This window comes from Bombina bombina, chromosome 3 (genome assembly GCF_027579735.1).
Source record: "Bombina bombina isolate aBomBom1 chromosome 3, aBomBom1.pri, whole genome shotgun sequence".
NCBI lineage: Eukaryota > Metazoa > Chordata > Amphibia > Anura > Bombinatoridae > Bombina > Bombina bombina.
Genome location: NC_069501.1, coordinates 1203864143 through 1203885547, shown reverse-complemented (window position 1 = coordinate 1203885547; position 21405 = coordinate 1203864143). Strand labels below are relative to the sequence as shown.

The following is a 21405-nucleotide window of genomic DNA, read 5'->3' as shown; positions in this document are numbered from 1 at the left end:
GCCACAAAATATTAGTGTCAGAGAATCAGGTAACGGAATACTGAATTGCCATCAATATATATCATTGTTACTAACCCACTTGATGACAATCAAATCAGCTTTTGCCATCTATTTGATGTCCATGCTCATCTGATGATCACCTTAAAAATGTCCTGAAGTGCTCTTGTATCACGTAGAAAGATGGCAAGAGTAAGATAGTTTCATGAGTGGAAAGCAGCAGCAGGAAAGGAAGACATGTGTTAAAGACCAATAGAACATAATGCCAACCATTTTTGTTGGAGATGCAGCACAAGCCAAAACTGGAAATTGGGGGACACAAAAAAAATGTTTTTTTCTTTCGTATGATGATAAGAGTCCAAAGGAATTACATGTCATGTGGGATTTAATAACCAAGCTGAGCACCCATGTTAAGGAAAGGGAGGTACAGAATAAAGCAGTTTCTATTTGCCCTACCCTGCGGCCTGAAGGAGTTTCCTGCCAAAAAAAAAAAAACAATTCCCTAATAAGCAAAAACAACTAAATGGAAATTCTTTAAAGAGTGTGTGCAGAGAAGACATGTTGCAGCTTTGCAAATCTGCTGCAATGATGAATCATTGATGACAGTCCAGGAAGTAGAAACTGAAATGGAAGAATGAGCTGAGCTAGGCCTAGAAGGAGACTTCCCTGCCACCAAGAAGTTTTAAGAATCACTTGATTGAACCAAGAGCTAAGGCTACCAGTACCCTTTTTGTCTCTACCGAATCAGCCAATAGAATGCGAGCTCAATCCTATTGGCTGATTGCATCAGCCAATAAGATTTTTTCTACCTTAATTCCAATTGGCTGATAGAATTCTATCAGCCAATTGGAATCTAAGGGACGCCATCTTGGATGACGTCACTTAAAGGTACCTTCATTCTGTGTTAGTCGTCAGATGAAGAGGATGCTCCGCGTTGGATGTCTTGAAGATGGACCCGCTCCGCGCTGGATGGATGAAGATAGAAGATGCCGTCTGGATGAAGACTTCTGCCCGTCTGGAGGACCACTTCTGCCCGGCTTGGATGAAGACTTCTGCCCGTCTGGAGGACCACTTCGCCCGGCTTGGATGAAGACGTCTCCCGGTAAGTCGATCTTCAGGGGGTTAGTGTTAGGTTTTTTTAAGGGTGTATTGGGTGGGTTTTATTTTTAGGTTAGGGACTTTGGGCGGCAAAAGAGCTAACTGCCCTTTTACGGGCAATGCCCATCCAAATGCCCTTTTCAGGGCAATGGGGAACTTAGGTTTTTTTAGGTAGGTTTTTATTTGGGGGGTTGGTTGTGTGGGTGGTGTTGGGGTGTTTTACTGTTGGGGGGTTGTTTGTATTTTTTTTTACAAGTAAAAGAGCTGATTACTTTGGCCTTTTAAGGGCTATTGGTAGTTTAGTTTAGGCTAGGGTTTTGTTTTTATTTTGGGGGGGGACTTTTTTTATTTTAATAGGGCTATTAGATAAGGTGTAATTAGTTTAAATTTCTGTAATTTGTTTATTATTTTCTGTAATTTAGTGTTTGTTTTTTTGTACTTTAGCTAATTTAATTTAGGTAATTGTATTTAATTTAGTTAATTTATTTAATTATAGTGTAGTGTTAGGTGTAATTGTAACAGGTTAGGATTTATTTTACAGGTAAATTTGTCTTTATTTTAACTAGGTAGTTATTAAATAGTTAATAACTATTTAATAACTATTCTACCTAGTTAAAATAAATATAAACTTGCCTGTAAAATAAAAAAAAATCCTAAGCTAGCTACAATGTAACTATTAGTTATATTGTAGCTATCTTAGGGTTTATTTTACAGGTAAGTATTTAGTTTTAAATAGGAATAATTTAGTTAATGATAGGAATATTTATTTCAATTTATTTAAATTATATTTAAGTTAGGGGGTGTTAGGTTTAGGGTTAGACTTAGGTTTAGGGGTTAATAACTTTAATATAGTGGCAGCGACGTTGGGGGCGGCAGATTAGGGGTTAATTAATGTAGGTAGGTGGCGGCGATGTTAGGGCGGACAGATTAGGGGTTATAATATTTAACTAATGTTTGCGAGGCGGTTTAGGGGTTAATATGTTTATTATAGTGGCAGCGACATTGGTGCGGCAGATTAGGGGTTAAAAAGTGTAGGTAGGTTGCGGAGACATTGGGGGCGGCAGATTAGGGGTTAATAAATATAATGTAGGTGTCAGCGATGTTGGGGGCAGCAGATTAGGGGTTCATAAGTATAATGTAGGTGGCGGCGGTGTCCGGAGTGGCAGATTAGGGGTTAATAATATAATGTAGGTGTCGGCGATGTCGGGGACGGCAGATTAGGGGTTAATAAGTGTAAGATTAGGGGTGTTTAGACTCGGGGTTCATGTTAGGGTGCTAGGTATAGACATAACTTTTATTTCCCCATAGGAATCAATGGGGCTGCGTTACTGAGTTTTACGCTGCTTTTTTGCAGGTGTTAGACTTTTTTTCAGCCGGCTCTCCCCGTTGATTCCTATGGGGAAATCGTGCACGAACACGTTACACCAGCTCACCCCTGACTTAAGCAGCGCTGGTATTGGAGTGCGGTAATGAGCAAAATTTTGCTCAGCGCTCACTTCTTGTCTTTTAACGACGGGTTTGTATGTAAAAACTCATAATACCAGCGCTGCATGTAAGTGAGCGTTGAGTGAAAACTGCTCGTTAGCACCGCATAGCCTCTAACGCAAAACTCGTAATCTGGGCCACTGTCTGGAGTGTTTTGTTATATATCATGGAGTGCCTTTTATGTGGCTGTAAAAAAAAAACATAATTCTAGTTTTAGGCTGTATCTATAGGTTCATACATGTGAACCTGGAGCGCGTGGGGGGCGCTTTAGATTTTGGTGCCTACAGGCACCTGGGCTGTAAATCCGGGCCCTGCTACTACTCTCTCTCTCTGCTTAACCTCTTTGGTACCGTGAAGGATTGGACTGTCTGCCTGGCATTTGATCTCTGCCTTCCTTGACCACTCTCTGCTTAACCCCTTTGGTACCGTGAAGGATTGGACTGTCTGCCTGGCATTTGATCTCTGCCTTCCTTGACCACTCTCTGCTTAACCCCTTTGGTACCGTGTAGAATTGGATTGTCTATCTGATGTATTACCCTGCTCTTCCTGAGACCTTTTACCTGTTTCTCTCCTCACACTGTGAGTATTGGATTGCATCCTCATTTTCTCTATATATTTTTTATTCTGGAATATTTCCTTATCTTGCCACTTGAAGCTGGGATAAGAATACTACTGGCCAGGATTGGTTTGATAGGGAAATATCCCACGAGCATTACACTGAGATAAAGAAAATAGAAACACCCTCCAGGACAATATATCAAAATCTATGCTGAACATAGGTTCAAGGAAGGACCTTAGTGAACAGAAGTACTAAATACAATTCCATAGAGGAGGAATAGGACTAATAACTGGCCTAATTCTCTCCAAATCTTGAACAAAGATATAAACATTAGGAAGACTGGCTAAATTCTTATGCGAAAGAATTGAAAAAAGCCTAAATTTGGGCCTTCAAGGAACTAACTGACAATCAGTTGTCAGATCCTAAAGAAATGCCAGGAAAACCCTAAGAAGAGCACCACTCAAAGAAAAAACTTCCAAACTTGTGAACAATTCTTTGGAAAACGGGTTTCCCAGTTTGGAAGATAGAGACAATAACCCAATCCAAGAAAGCACTATGCTTTAGAATTAAGAAGTATTAAGCGGCTAATTTAAATGTGAATCAAATGTTTTTCTCAAAAATGTTATGCCTTTAAATCTCCGGTATAAAGAGAGACACGACAAGTATCTCTGCATACAGTGATCAAGTGCGCATGCGCACGAAACGCGCCTGTGTGAGATTACCTGCCAACACTGCTTACTACATGTTTTTATGTGTGCTGCTGGAACTTTTCCACTTAAAGTTTTGCATTTTTACCTTGGATTTCCATGGGAGCTTTCTTTGCACTGTGCGCAGTTTTCCTTGGATTCTATACGTCTTTTTTTGCGTGTGGAACAGACACGCTTTAACTGCAGCCTGAGTGTTTGTGCTCTCCCCCACTCTCCATTGTGCCGTTGACCTTCAGCATGTCTCACCATAGGTGAGAAATCCTTTAAGGGAAACAGAGCGCCCATACTTACAGTACGTGTTTGGCTACATTTTCTGTTCAGTTGTGTGGAGTTGCCTATTTATCCCTGGATTTCATACGATTGAGGCAATTAAGAAAATAAGAAAGGAATTTTCTATTGAAGATTTACAGCTAAGAGGGAGCTGGTTCACTAACTGAGATCGTACAAAGACAAACTTCAGAGATAATAACGGGTGAAGATGTGGTGGGTGTTACTTTGAACTTTAATTACCAGCAGCACATCAATATTTACTGTTACTGTATTGCAATATGGATAATAGCCAGGAAGATTATGAAGATATTGCATATTATATTGATAGTCTCTTCTATGAGATAGATATGCTAAGGAAAAGGGAAATTACATTGGAATTGGATGTAAAAACGTTTCTAAAGCATGAAAAATGTATCCCAAGATATCTAAGGATACGTAAATTTCCATCTTTCTTAGTTCAAGACATTGAATTTATAACTAAATGGAATGTTTTAGACACCGGCTCATTTGCATTAATTGACTTACTCATTGAATACAAAAGGAAGCAAAGACAAGAACTATTGAATGAGATGACAAATACAGGAGAAACTCAAAACATTTCAACATGAGAGTGACTTTAAAAGTTACGATAAACAATTTGAGATTAATATGAATACGTTCAAACAAGAAATCTGGGAGTTTAAATCAAGTAAAATCACCAGGAACAAAAGGGACTATGAGTATACATACTAGATCTAAAGTATTAGATATCTTCAAAAAAACCATAGAAGAAAATCTTAGAACCTTAAAAGAAAAAACACAAAAATCTGTATCTAATCAAACACACAAAGAGAGAAGCTCTTAAAACACTTAATGACAACATTGTAGTGAGACCATCTGATAACTGAGGAAATGTTGTTGTATTAAATAGAAGTGACTATATCACAGAAGCTACCAGACAACTAAAAGATAATGAAGTTAATGCACATTTGAAAGAGAATCCCATGGAATAATGTAAATCCGAACTAGTTAAACTAGTTCATATGGCCAAGAATCAAAATATAATCACTGCATCTATTTCTGAAAGTCTTTTACCTGTTTATCCCGTAACCCCCATTTTTGATTATATTCCTAAAATAAATAAGGACCCTCTTCATCCCCCAGGACGACCCATAATTGCTGGGATAAACACACATATAGGTTTTAACAGCAGATGCAACATCACTCTATAATTCCATACATCATGAAAAGGGCTTAGAAGCTATTTAATTTTTTCTAAATTGGCAAAGCAATTATGAATCTGATACAAAGGAATTTTTGCTAAGAGCAATAGAATATTTACTAACACATAATTTCTTTATTTTTCAGAGGGATTTCAATCTCCAAAGAGGTGGGACCGCAATGGGGACTAAATTTGCCCCCTCCTACGCTAACCTTTTTTTAGGTTGGTGGGAGCAGTCCCACGTCTTTGGAGATCGCAATCCCTTTAGAAAAAACATTATACAATATTACCGATACATAGATGATCTGCTGTTTATATTTGATGGGAATGATGCTGAAATAGACACCTTCTGTGAATATTTAAATAGCAACACATGCAATATGATTTTTACAGCAGAACCCGATTCAAACAAAATCAATTAATTGGATGTAACAATAAAATCTAATGACACAAAAGACAAAATAGAGACTGTTCTCTATAGAAAACCCACAGCAGGGAACACGATACTAGGCTTCAAATCTTGTCATCCTAGACATGTTATAAAAGGTGTACCCAAAGAATACACTAGAGCTAAAAGAAATTGCTCTAATGATTCAGATTACCAAAACCAAGCCAATATCATATCAAACAGATTGAAAAGTAGAGGATATCAGGAACATATCTTAACAAAAGCTAAACAGAGTGTAGATGAAACACCCAGAAAACAATTACTTCATTACAGAGCTAAACAAACTGATAAGAAACACCAGAAAACTAAATTAATCACAACATACAGGGGCCGAATTATCAAACTCTGAATGGAGCTTGATGCCCTTTGTTTACGGCGAAAACTTGTCCGCCTGCTGTGAAGCGGTGGACAGAAATCAACCTGATCAAATAGGATCGGGTTGATTGACACCCCCTGCTAGCGGATGATTGGCCGCAAATCTGCAGGGGGCGGTATTGCACAAGCAGTTCTGGTGAACTGCTTGTGCAAAGATAAATGCTGACAGCGTATGCATTTATCGATGTGCAGATTTTCAATATTATCAGGAAAACTTTTCCTATCTTATACTCTGATCCTATAATTAAAAATATTATTAATGGGAGCGGCAGGACGTGTTTTAGTGAAGCTCCTGCTTTATATTTTGTTAAATTCGCTTTTTAGTCTCAATTAAGAAGAATTATTTTCCTAGGTCTGATGTACATGGAAGCTAAGAATGTTTATTTCTCCTAAAGTCCAGAAGCAGATGTCTGACACCCTGACCTATGTTCTTCAAGTGAGCTGCGCTTAATTTTTGTTCACTAGGCCATCATTAACCTGGAGATAGTGAACAGCGTGGCTGGGGCTGCCGTTAACATTTCCCCCAAGGCCTCTGGGCCACAACGTACACAGATACGGCTATAAAACTTTCTCTGAAATACTCGGAGCACATTTTTGGTACTTTGGAGAATTCACAAATCGCCTTTCAAAAATGGCGATGATAGAAGCATGGAGCAAGGATATGCAGCATGAGATTGATTTACAATTGAGAGGCTTTAAGTTAACTCTGAGAGCCGCACTGAACAGTCTGTTTGAAGCAGGTGAATACAACATAGCGGCACCAAGGGAGAAGCCGACAGAGATATTGAATCCTGTACTGAATGCTATCACTGAGAAGCCAAGACAGCTCAAGGCGGAGTTAGTCTCAGTAATGGATGGGCCTATTCCTGTGCTATTTCCTCCGCCAGTTGACCGACTCTGTTTCAAAGAGAGAGTACCATGGTCTGACTCACCCAACCTCCATGCGCTTGTCACAGAGATTGAGGAAATGTCTGTGTGAGGGACAGTGCTACCTAATCTCCTATGCGAGGAAGGTGTGTGTGAGAGAGATGCGAGCCCTAGGGAATTACCGATCCTATGTGAAACTGAGACAAGGCTAACCGAGGGGACGGTCCACATGAAGGAAGAGTCTACAGTAGTGATCCCCTATACCGAGGTGAGATTCATTAGCCCACTGCCCGCTATGCGTGTTGCCCTAGATCATCAGAGGGTCGCCGCCCAGCTACAGATATTGCCGAGACCGGCCAAATCCCAGTTCCAGAGTTATTATGTATATGGGACTGTCTACAGAGGTGCGAGGGACATTGCCACAGCTGCACTTTGCTTGCTACACCTCTTCTGGATTTCCGGACAGTACTTTGCTGCCACTGCAGGTAGATGGTCCTTGCCTGACAGAACTGGAGTGGGGTAATCCTATGTTGATAACATCAGGATTGCTATATGGTTCTTCGACCCCAATGTTTTTCCTTTGTTTATTCAAAATAAGAACCACAGCGGCCATTGTGTTATATTTGTGACTTCTATAGATGTAACAGTGTAACTGTGGTGCTCCGTTTTCTTTTTGTGTGATACATATAATTATAATAGCTATTGGTATGGTATGTACTCCATACACATAAATCCTAAACATATATATACTGGGGCTGTATTCATAATGTTTGAAATGACTTTGTATGGACTGATGTGCTTTTCATTATGAACAGTTGCTGGATTAAAGTTATTGGTTATGTTCTTAGGATTTCTAATATGCATCAGATCTATGTAGAGTGCATTTGGAGTTAGAGGTACCTATTCTTTTTACACCCTTTAGAAAAGTTCAGCAGTCGGGGTATACTCTCTCATATTATTATGCACTGGCATATTTGTCCTCAGTATTTCTCCACATCACCCTGTCTAGGGATCTGATCTTACACTAGATAACTTACTAAAAATTTATAGGGTTGCCGAGAGTACATTATTTAAACATGATGTTACCCTATATCTAGATTAGTATTCCCTTGATGAGCAGCTTCTACTTGCACTATTAGGACATTCTAGTTATAATTGGAGAGACATAATTTATAGCTATATGTAATATGTAGTTATGTCACTCTATACAACTTAATATAGAGCTAGGTATATTAACCCAAATCCAGTACCCTCCAGTCATATAGCTGAATATATCCATAACTTATGAATGGGCCTACAAGTCAGCCAGACAGTCATGGGCGGGAAGATAGCTTAAATAGTGTTACCTCATATACTTAAAATATTTGAAATAGAGGAAGCAGTTTTATATTATATTGTAGAAGTGTATCCCCCTTTTGCTCGATTGCTATGCATATTGTAAATTGCTTTTTTGTGTGTGAATATATTAATATCCGCTTAGTACTATGCAATGCAGCTTATATCATGGTTCAAAATTTGTTAAGAACTTCACGACTTTAATTGCAGGTATAGATCTGATTCTCATTGCGCTTAAAATGTTCAAACTGCAAAATATTTCACTTTCATTATCCTTTTGATGTCAAGTATCTCTATGTATTCACTGTTATGTGATATTATAGTGTATAGTATCCCGAGTTAATGTTTATCTGACAGTCCATACTTTAATTGTTTAAAGTCTATATACATCCATAGTTCTGGAGCTGCACAATATGGTCTATGTTTATAATGCCGCTATTTAGTTGTGTAATAGTGTTTTTAGACTTCTAAGTCTTATGCTCAGAAATGTGCCTTGGATTTTGTCTGGTTTTGTGTGCTTACAAGCTGGACGTATTGAGTCATCCCTATTCCTTAGGTATATTAGCTGTTTTACGATAGATTGATCCCCCACTGCATAAGTCTATTCCGTAATCAAATGAAACTTATGTCCTTAGTCCAGTTTCTCTAAATTACTATTTTACTGTTAAGCCTACTATTCTATGTTAAGCTCCGTCTACCCCCACTATATAGCTTACTGGTTATTTTAGGGGCACAGACCCCATATGCAACTCCTTAATCTAAGTTTAAGCGGGATCTCTTTTTTTTTCAGAAGCTATTGTTATACCCCCCCCCCTACTAATTGAGGTGTTATCTTTAAAAAGATTTAAAGTTAGTTACAAACGGGCAGATGATGTGTTTAATTACCTATACGCAAATTACTGCATTTATGCTATGTATATTTTTCTTATCAAAATGTCACAGTTTATTTGTATGCCTTATTTTTAAACCTCAATAAAAACATTTAAAAAAAAAAAAAAAAAGATTATTCATGAAGGATGTGACTTCATCCCCAAGAGAGGAAAGACCCCAGGAAATGATCGTTCGCCTTCAGACCCAGCACAGAGCACTAAAAAACTTGGCTAAAAGGTAGGAAAGGGTGTTACAAATGCAGGAGACCCATTTGCAAAACCTGCAACCATATAATGGAAGGGAGTACATTTAAGTCGAGTGAAACAGGAAAAGAACATAACATTAATGTTTAAATAAATTGTTCAACTACACATGTTGTATATCTTTTTTTTTTTTTTTTTGCATTTTTATAAATAAATTTTAATAAACTAAATACAGCTTTAACATAACAAATGTACATAAAACTAAGAACCAGCCAAAGTGTTAAAGTATAATTTTCTATATGAATATTTCAAGAGACTTGTCAAGCCCTGGATTATGAAACACATTACAAGCAAAATTGTAAGCTTGAGGTTTCCTCTTTATTTTAGGGCACAGTACAAATTTATAAGTTGAGCTAAACTTTCGCTTCAAAAATAAGAGAAAAGTGAAGAGGAGGGCCCTGTATTTATATATGTATATAAAGAAAATGAGATATATATATGTGGGAAGTGAAAAATATCTAATGGAATTGTCTAATAGATATATGTGATTTGGTTTACACAAATGGTGTGATAAATTAAACTAGAATGTTGTAATACAATTAAAATGAAAAATCAAGATGAAAAATCAAATGAAAATTTACAAAATAAAATATAATAAATAAATAAATAAAAAACACAAAATGTGGAAAAATTTGTGAAGGTCTTTTGAAAATGTGTCAAAAAAATAATCTGTGGTTCGCAAGTCAACTCCTCTTCAGGCGAAATGGGCTTGCTGGTGTAGATTCTATAAATAAAAGAAAGAAGTACGCCTCATGGTGCAGAGATCTGGCATCAATCGGCAAAAATCCCTAGGCCAAAACAAAAGGGGCACTCACAAAGCACAACATAAAAGCTCCAATATGGCAGGCTGGGCCCCAGTCTCCAGCCAACAGCACCACAGGTATCCCAAATGGCAATGGGCTTCCTGCCACAGGAAACAAAAACAGGACAACCGTCCAATGGCCCAGAACTATTGCAGTACCAGAAAAGTGTGTAGTGTAGGTAAGGTACTCACATTTTTATACTGCACCACTGGGCGGTCACCCCGCTCCTGGCCTCCAACAACAAGAAACCCATCCCCACCTGAGAGTCCCGTGACACAGTCAGCCGGAGAATGAGAGGCCCAGTCCGCCATACCAGCACCTTCATACAGTGCTCTTCCTTTGTGAGTACCCCCTTCATTCCAGCCCAAAGACCCCCACCAAAGGAAACCAGATCTCTGCACCATGAGGAGCCTCCCTCCTTTATTGATCACATTTATAAATGCAGTACATTATGCTTCTCCAGTGATGACAATATAGTGCTAGTGATAGACATATAACAAACTTGCTTTAAGCCTTTATAAAGTGGACACTGAAAAAATGAAACTTTATTTTTATTCTCATTATTACCATGATATATCTTGGTATATTTAAATGCACTAAGATTTGTATATGTCCACTTAATAAAGAACTAGAAACTAAAAAAGGAATGAACCAGTTTTAAACATTTAATACAATAGGTTTTATAACAAAACAGGTATTTTGAATAATGCAACTAATTTAAATTATTTTGTATTCTTTCAGTAAACTGTGCTTTACATTCGCTTTTATGGAGACACACATTGAAATCTCCTCACTGTCCATTATTGTGAGAATCGTTAAAGCTTCCCAGTAATCGAAGAATTCCTCTTCCACGTGCAGCACTGATTTTATACGGCTCTACTCCTCTGGGCTCCAAAGCACAGTTTTGATTCCCATTGCTTGAGATCACAATGTGGTTATCATTATATTTGGAACACTTATTCCTCTGCATCTGAAATCTTTTAGCATCAAGAACAATTACTTCCGGATTATCAGAATTCTGGTCTCTCTCTTTTTGCAGATCTGGCAAATGGGCAGGTGTAAGGCTAACACCATATACAGAAGACAAGGCTTTACTAATACAGTACGTAACTTTCTTGCAGGTTGCAACAGCACAGCACCACATGTCGTTCTCCTCATGCCACTTGCATCTAGTGTTACTGGCAAAATCCCACTGAACAGCATCAAGTAGTCTACAGACACTAGATAGTGAAGGCTCCTCATTAAGCTTTTGTTTATAAAATGTAATTATTAAATCTTCAACATTCTGAAGTTCAAAATGGTTCTCCATTCCTGCTTTGTCAGCCAACCACTGAAGACACCATGTATTTCTGCTGAAAACATCCTCCTTGCAAAAAACAGGAGACCACATGCCAGGAGCAGGGCAGACAAAACCACAAAGTTCACGAAATAAGCTATGGTAATTGCTATTACTCAGCTCAAATCCAGAAATGGGAATCTGATGAGTTGATGAACTTCCAGCTTGACAATGATATCGAAATCCATGAGGTAAATCTCCTGGGTCTATGAACTCATGGAAACTGCCCATTATTCCATCACATAGAGAAAATCTGACACAACCAATCTCACAAGGAACAAAGCGTTGTTCACAGTTAGCTGGCATCTCACCATGACTAAATATGTTTAAGAAGTAAAATACACTCTCTTCTAATCCTGATCCCTGGCCTTGACAGCTTCCTGGGCGCATTGTGCTACTACTGTAAGAATTTGCATTCCAGTCTTCACCAATTTTGAATTTAGAATGGCTGGGATCTTCATGAAATTTCTGCAATATTGTTTGCTTTTGTCTATATGATTCTGCAGTTGCTCCAGGTTGCCACATCTCCAGATTCCTTGGTACCTTCTTTCGAAAAGAATCAGAAAAGTTTGTTTCAGGTTCACTGTTCTTCCACTCCTTCGCCTTTTCAGCATATTTTTCCTTTTCTTCAATGCTCAGCACCTGCCAATACTCCAAACAGAGTGGAATAGCATCCCGCACCTCGGACACTTGCATCCCCTTGCGCCGCAGCTCGGGGATCATATCAAGTGCAAAAAAGAAATAAGCGTTGCGGGAAGGGCGCTTATTCGGCATGATAGCTGCAAGCGGAGCGTCAGAAGCTACACAAGTGCTCCGCAAAGGAAAACTGTACTGCAAGTAAGGAAGGAGTCATGTTGTATATCTTTTAACCTGTAAAATTTGTTCTAAACAATATGCAGGAAAAACATTATATAAAAATATATTATTGTGTAGTAGTTCCCTCTGACACACACACTCTCACACATACACCATATCCCCAGTACATTACACACAGATATATAATATTATGTAGTAGTTCCCTCTGACACACACCATATCCCCAGTGCATTATATACAGATATAATATTATGTATTAGTTCCCTCTGACACACAAACACCATATCCCCAGTACATTATATACAGATATAATATTACGTAGTAGTTCCCTCTGACACACAAACACCATATCCCCAGTACATTATATACAGATATAATATTATGTAGTTGTTCCCTCTGACACACAAACACCATATCCCCAGTACATTATATACAGATATAATATTGTGCAGTAGTTCCCTCTGACAAACACCATATCCCCAGTACATTATATACAGATATAATATTACATAGTAGTTCCCTCTGACACACACACACCATATCCCCAGTACATTATATACAGATATAATATTGTGTAGTAGTTCCCTCTGACACAGACACATATATCCCCAGTACATTATATACAGATATAATATTATGTAGTAGTTCCCTCTGGCACACACACCATATCCCCAGTACATTATATACAGATATAATATTATGTATTAGTTCCCTCTGGCACACACACCATATCCCGAGTACATTATATACAGATATAAAATATTATGTAGTAGTTCCCTCTGGCACACACACCATATCCCCAGTACATTATATACAGATATAATATTATGTATTAGTTCCCTCTGGCACACACACCATATCCCGAGTACATTATATACAGATATATAATATTATGTATTAGTTCCCTCTGGCACACACACCATATCCCGAGTACATTATATACAGATATAATATTATGTAGTAGTTCCCTCTGACAAACACACCATATCCCCAGTACATTATACACAGATATAATATTGTGTAGTAGTTCCCTCTGACACACACACACACCATATCCCCAGTACATTATATACAGATAAAATATTATGTATTAGTTCCCTCTGACACACACACACACACCATATCCCCAGTACATTATACACAGATATAATATTGTGTAGTAGTTCCCTCTGACACACACACACACACACACCATATCCCGAGTACATTATATACAGATAAAATATTATGTAGTAGTTCCCTCTGACACACACACACACCATATCCCCAGTACATTATATACAGATAAAATATTATGTAGTAGTTCCCTCTGACACACACACCATATACCCAGTACATTATATACAGATATATAATATTATGTAGTAGTTCCCTCTGACACACACAAACCATATCCCCAGTACATTATATACAGATATAATATTGTGTAGTAGTTCCCTCTGACACACACACACACCATATCCCGAGTACATTATATACAGATATAATATTATGTATTAGTTCCCTCTGACACACACACATACCATATCCCCAGTACATTATATACAGATAAAATATTATGTATTAGTTCCCTCTGACACACACACCATATCCCGAGTACATTATACACAGATATAATATTATGTATTAGTTCCCTCTGACACACACACCATATCCCCAGTACATTATACACAGATATAATATTATGTATTAGTTCCCTCTGACACACACACACACCATATCCCCAGTACATTATACACAGATATAATATTATGTAGTAGTTCCCTCTGACACACACCATATATATCCCCAATACATTTTAAAATACCTGCTGCCTGTGGCATATATCCCCAATACATTATAGGATACCTGCTGTCTGTGGCATATATCCCCAATACATTATAAGATACCTGCTGCCTGTGGCATATATCCCCAATACATTATAGGATACCTGCTGCCTGTGGCATATATCCCCAATACATTATAAGATACCTGCTGCCTGTGGCATATATCCCCAATACATTATGATACCTGCTGCCTGTGGCATATATCCCCAATACATTATAAGATACCTGCTGCATGTGGCATATATCCCCAATACATTATAGGATACCTGCTGCCTGTGGCATATATCCCCAATACATTATAAGATACCTGCTGCCTGTGGCATATATCCCCAATACATTATAAAATACCTGCTGCCTGTGGCATATATCCCCAATACATTATAAGATACCTGCTGCCTGTGGCATATATCCCCAATACATTATGATACCTGCTGCTTGTGGCATATATCCCCAATACATTATAAGATACCTGCTGCATGTGGCATATATCCCCAATACATTATAGGATACCTGCTGCCTGTGGCATATATCCCCAATACATTATAAGATACCTGCTGCCTGTGGCATATATCCCCAATACATTCCCTCTGACACACACACCATATCCCCAGTACATTATACACAGATATAATATTATGTATTAGTTCCCTCTGACACACACACACACACCATATCCCCAGTACATTATACACAGATATAATATTATGTAGTAGTTCCCTCTGACACACACCATATATATCCCCAATACATTTTAAAATACCTGCTGCCTGTGGCATATATCCCCAATATATTATAGGATACCTGCTGTCTGTGGCATATATCCCGAATACATTATAAGATACCTGCTGCCTGTGGCATAGATCCCCAATACATTATAGGATACCTGCTGCCTGTGGCATATATCCCCAATACATTATAAGATACCTGCTGCCTGTGGCATATATCCCCAATACATTATGATACCTGCTGCCTGTGGCATATATCCCCAATACATTATAAGATACCTGCTGCATGTGGCATATATCCCCAATACATTATAGGATACCTGCTGCCTGTGGCATATATCCCCAATACATTATAAGATACCTGCTGCCTGTGGCATATATCCCCAATACATTATAAAATACCTGCTGCCTGTGGCATATATCCCCAATACATTATAAGATACCTGCTGCCTGTGGCATATATCCCTAATACATTATAAGATACCTGCTGCCTGTGGCATATATCCCCAATACATTATAAAATACCTGCTGCCTGTGGCATATATCCCCAATACATTATAAGATACCTGCTGCCTGTGGCATATATCCCTAATACATTATAAGATACCTGCTGCCTGTGGCATATATCCCCAAAACATTATAAAATACCTGCTGCCTGTGGCATATATCCCCAATACATTATGATACCTGCTGCATGTCACATTTAGCTCTGCTTCTTAGCAAAGGGATCAAACTAAAAAAGGATCAAATACATAAGGATATTTGAGTTATTTCAGAAAGGTGGTAGACCTGAACTGTGAATTAGTTTCACTGCAGAAATTGAATAGTTAAAGGTTTGAGTTAATTTACATTCTTTTGTATTCTGGTTTTTAGTATTGCAATTAGATAACAATTAGATTGTTTGCATAGGTGAGCAATTAGGAGGGACCCCACCCTATCTTTCTGAGGGTATTTAAAGAGATCTGTTTAGCTCTGCTAAACATTTAGCTCTGCTTCTTAGCAAAGGGATCAAACTAAAAAAGGATCAAATACATAAGGATATTTGAGTTATTTCAGAAAGGTATATAACATTTCTCTTTTAAATTGTTGTTACTTGAATAGTTTGTACTTTCAGACAATATATTTTGTATTTCTATTAACTTTATATTTTGTAGGTGGCAGACCTGAACTGTGAATTAGTTTCACTACAGAAATTGAATAGTTAAAGGTTTGAGTTAATTTACATTCTTTTGTATTCTGGTTTTTAGTATTGTAATTAGATAATAATTAGATTGTTTGCATAGGTGAGCAATTAGGAGGGACCCCACCCTATCTTTCTGAGGGTATTTAAAGAGATCTGTTTAGCTCTGCTAAACATTTAGCTCTGCTTCTTAGCAAAGGGATCAAACTTAAAAAGGATCAAATACATAAGGATATTTGAGTTATTTCAGAAAGGTATATAACATTTCTCTTTTAAATTGTTGTTACTTGAATAGTTTGTACTTTCAGACAATATATTTTGTATTTCTATTAACTTTATATTTTGTAGGTGGCAGACCTGAACTGTGAATTAGTTTCACTACAGAAATTGAATAGTTAAAGGTTTGAGTTAATTTACATTCTTTTGTATTCTGGTTTTTAGTATTGCAATTAGATAACAATTAGATTGTTTGCATAGGTGAGCAATTAGGAGGGACCCCACCCTATCTTTCTGAGGGTATTTAAAGAGATCTGTTTAGCTCTGCTTCTTAGCAAAGGGATCAAACTAAAAAAGGATCAAATACTTAAGGATATTTGAGTTATTTCAGAAAGGTATATAACATTTCTCTTTTAAATTGTTGTTACTTGAATAGTTTGTACTTTCAGACAATATATTTTGTATTTCTATTAACTTTATATTTTGTAGGTGGCAGACCTGAACTGTGAATTAGTTTCACTACAGAAATTGAATAGTTAAAGGTTTGAGTTAATTTACATTCTTTTGTATTCTGGTTTTTAGTATTGCAATTAGATAACAATTAGATTGTTTGCATAGGTGAGCAATTACGAGGGACCCCACCCTATCTTTCTGAGGGTATTTAAAGAGATCTGTTTAGCTCTGCTAAACATTTAGCTCTGCTTCTTAGCAAAGGGATCAAACTAAAAAAGGATCAAATACATAAGGATATTTGAGTTATTTCAGAAAGGTATATAACATTTCTCTTTTAAATTGTTGTTACTTGAATAGTTTGTACTTTCAGACAATATATTTTGTATTTCTATTAACTTTATATTTTGTTTTTTTATAGGTGGTAGACCTGAACTGTGAATTAGTTTCACTACAGAAATTGAATAGTTAAAGGTTTGAGTTAATTTACATTCTTTTGTATTCTGGTTTTTAGTATTGCAATTAGATAACAATTAGATTGTTTGCATAGGTGAGCAATTAGGAGGGACCCCACCCTATCTTTCTGAGGGTATTTAAAGAGATCTGTTTAGCTCTGCTAAACATTTAGCTCTGCTTTTTAGCAAAGGGATCAAACTAAAAAAGGATCAAATACATAAGGATATTTGAGTTATTTCAGAAAGGTGGTAGACCTGAACTGTGAATTAGTTTCACTACAGAAATTGAATAGTTAAAGGTTTGAGTTAATTTACATTCTTTTGTATTCTGGTTTTTAGTATTGCAATTAGATAACAATTAGATTGTTTGCATAGGTGAGCAATTACGAGGGACCCCACCCTATCTTTCTGAGGGTATTTAAAGAGATCTGTTTAGCTCTGCTTCTTAGCAAAGGGATCAAACTAAAAAAGGATCAAATACATAAGGATATTTGAGTTATTTCAGAAAGGTATATAACATTTCTCTTTTAAATTGTTGTTACTTGAATAGTTTGTACTTTCAGACAATATATTTTGTATTTCTATTAACTTTATATTTTGTAGGTGGCAGACCTGAACTGTGAATTAGTTTCACTACAGAAATTGAATAGTTAAAGGTTTGAGTTAATTTACATTCTTTTGTATTCTGGTTTTTAGTATTGCAATTAGATAACAATTAGATTGTTTGCATAGGTGAGCAATTAGGAGGGACCCCACCCTATCTTTCTGAGGGTATTTAAAGAGATCTGTTTAGCTCTGCTAAACATTTAGCTCTGCTTCTTAGCAAAGGGATCAAACTAAAAAAGGATCAAATGCATAAGTATATTTGAGTTATTTCAGAAAGGTGGTAGACCAGAACTGTGAATTAGTTTCACTACAGAAATTGAATAGTTAAAGGTTTGAGTTAATTTACATTCTTTTGTATTCTGGTTTTTAGTATTGCAATTAGATAACAATTAGATTGTTTGCATAGGTGAGCAATTAGGAGGGACCCCACCCTATCTTTCTGAGGGTATTAAAAGAGATCTGTTTAGCTCTGCTAAACATTTAGCTCTGCTTCTTAGCAAAGGGATCAAACTAAAAAAGGATCAAATACATAAGGATATTTGAGTTATTTCAGAAAGGTGGTAGACCTGAACTGTGAATTAGTTTCACTACAGAAATTGAATAGTTAAAGGTTTGAGTTAATTTACATTATTTTGTATTCTGGTTTTTAGTATTGAAATTAGATAACAATTAGATTGTTTGCATAGGTGAGCAATTAGGAGGGACCCCACCCTATCTTTCTGAGGGTATTTAAAGAGATCTGTTTAGCTCTGCTAAACATTTAGCTCTGCTTCTTAGCAAAGGGATCAAACTAAAAAAGGATCAAATACATAAGGATATTTGAGTTATTTCAGAAACATATAACATTTCTCTTTTAAATTGTTGTTACTTGAATAGTTTGTACTTTCAGACAATATATTTTGTATTTCTATTAACTTTATATTTTGTTTTTTTATAGGTGGTAGACCTGAACTGTGAATTAGTTTCACTACAGAAATTGAATAGTTAAAGGTTTGAGTTAATTTACATTCTTTTGTATTCTGGTTTTTAGTATTGCAATTAGATAACAATTAGATTGTTTGCATAGGTGAGCAATTAGGAGGGACCCCACCCTATCTTTCTGAGGGTATTTAAAGAGATCTGTTTAGCTCTGCTAAACATTTAGCTCTGCTTCTTAGCAAAGGGATCAAACTAAAAAAGGATCAAATACATAAGGATATTTGAGTTATTTCAGAAAGGTGGTAGACCTGAACTGTGAATTAGTTTCACTACAGAAATTGAATAGTTAAAGGTTTGAGTTAATTTACATTCTTTTGTATTCTGGTTTTTAGTATTGCGATTAGATAACAATTAGATTGTTTGCATAGGTGAGCAATTAGGAGGGACCCCACCCTATCTTTCTGAGGGTATTTAAAGAGATCTGTTTAGCTCTGCTAAACATTTAGCTCTGCTTCTTAGCAAAGGGATCAAACTAAAAAAGGATCAAATACATAAGGATATTTGAGTTATTTCAGAAAGGTATATAACATTTCTCTTTTAAATTGTTGTTACTTGAATAGTTTGTACTTTCAGACAATATATTTTGTATTTCTATTAACTTTATATTTTGTAGGTGGCAGACCTGAACTGTGAATTAGTTTCACTACAGAAATTGAATAGTTAAAGGTTTGAGTTAATTTACATTCTTTTGTATTCTGGTTTTTAGTATTGCAATTAGATAACAATTAGATTGTTTGCATAGGTGAGCAATTAGGAGGGACCCCACCCTATCTTTCTGAGGGTATTTAAAGAGATCTGTTTAGCTCTGCTAAACATTTAGCTCTGCTTCTTAGCAAAGGGATCAAACTAAAAAAGGATCAAATACATAAGGATATTTGAGTTATTTCAGAAAGGTGGTAGACCTGAACTGTGAATTAGTTTCACTACAGAAATTGAATAGTTAAAGGTTTGAGTTAATTTACATTCTTTTGTATTCTGGTTTTTAGTATTGCAATTAGATAACAATTAGATTGTTTGCATAGGTGAGCAATTAGAAGGGACCCCACCCTATCTTTCTGAGGGTATTTAAAGAGATCTGTTTAGCTCTGCTTCTTAGCAAAGGGATCAAACTAAAAAAGGATCAAATACATAAGGATATTTGAGTTATTTCAGAAAGGTATATAACATTTCTCTTTTAAATTGTTGTTACTTGAATAGTTTGTACTTTCAGACAATATATTTTGTATTTCTATTAACTTTATATTTTGTAGGTGGCAGACCTGAACTGTGAATTAGTTTCACTACAGAAATTGAATAGTTAAAGGTTTGAGTTAATTTACATTCTTTTGTATTCTGGTTTTTAGTATTGCAATTAGATAACAATTAGATTGTTTGCATAGGTGAGCAATTAGGAGGGACCCCACCCTATCTTTCTGAGGGTATTTAAAGAGATCTGTTTAGCTCTGCTAAACATTTAGCTCTGGTTCTTAGCAAAGGGATCAAACTAAAAAAGGATCAAATACATAAGGATATTTGAGTTATTTCAGAAAGGTGGTAGACCTGAACTGTGAATTAGTTTCACTACAGAAATTGAATAGTTAAAGGTTTGAGTTAATTTACATTCTTTTGTATTCTGGTTTTTAGTATTGCAATTAGATAACAATTATATTGTTTGCATAGGTGAGCAATTAGGAGGGACCCCACCCTATCTTTCTGAGGGTATTTAAAGAGATCTGTTTAGCTCTGCTAAACATTTAGCTCTGCTTCTTAGCAAAGGGATCAAACTAAAAAAGGATCAAATACATAAAGATATTTGAGTTATTTCAGAAAGGTATATAACATTTCTCTTTTAAATTGTTGTTACTTGAATAGTTTGTACTTTCAGACAATATATTTTGTATTTCTATTAACTTTATATTTTGTAGGTGCCAGACCTGAACTGTGAATTAGTTTCACTACAGAAATTGAATAGTTAAAGGTTTGAGTTAATTTACATTCTTTTGTATTCTGGTTTTTAGTATTGCAATTAGATAACACTTAGATTGTTTGCATAGGTGAGCAATTAGGAGGGACCCCACCCTATCTTTCTGAGGGTATTTAAAGAGATCTGTTTAGCTCTGCTAAACATTTAGCTCTGCTTCTTAGCAAAGGGATCAAACTAAAAAAGGATCAAATACATAAGGATATTTGAGTTATTTCAGAAAGGTATATAACATTTCTCTTTTAAATTGTTGTTACTTGAATAGTTTGTACTTTCAGACAATATATTTTGTATTTCTATTAACTTTATATTTTGTAGGTGGCATACCTGAACTGTGAATTAGTTTCACTACAGAAATTGAATAGTTAAAGGTTTGAGTTAATTTACATTCTTTTGTATTCTGGTTTTTAGTTTTGCAATTAGATAACAATTAGATTGTTTGCATAGGTGAGCAATTACGAGGGACCCCACCCTATCTTTCTGAGGGTATTTAAAGAGATCTGTTTAGCTCTGCTAAACATTTAGCTCTGCTTCTTAGCAAAGGGTTCAAACTAAAAAAGGATCAAATACATAAGGATA

General features: G+C 36.3%; 1 protein-coding gene across 1 annotated transcript; it reads right to left on the bottom strand.

The window, feature by feature from the left end:
* Positions 1–11068: 11068 nt before the first annotated feature.
* MAEL (maelstrom spermatogenic transposon silencer) lies at positions 11069–12388 on the bottom strand. The gene is made up of 2 exons (XM_053705594.1): positions 12013–12388; positions 11069–11964 (listed from the first exon to the last, which is right to left on the bottom strand). The coding sequence occupies exons 1-2, from the start codon at positions 12386–12388 to the stop codon at positions 11069–11071; spliced, it is 1272 nt and encodes a 423-aa protein (XP_053561569.1).
* Positions 12389–21405: the final 9017 nt, after the last annotated feature.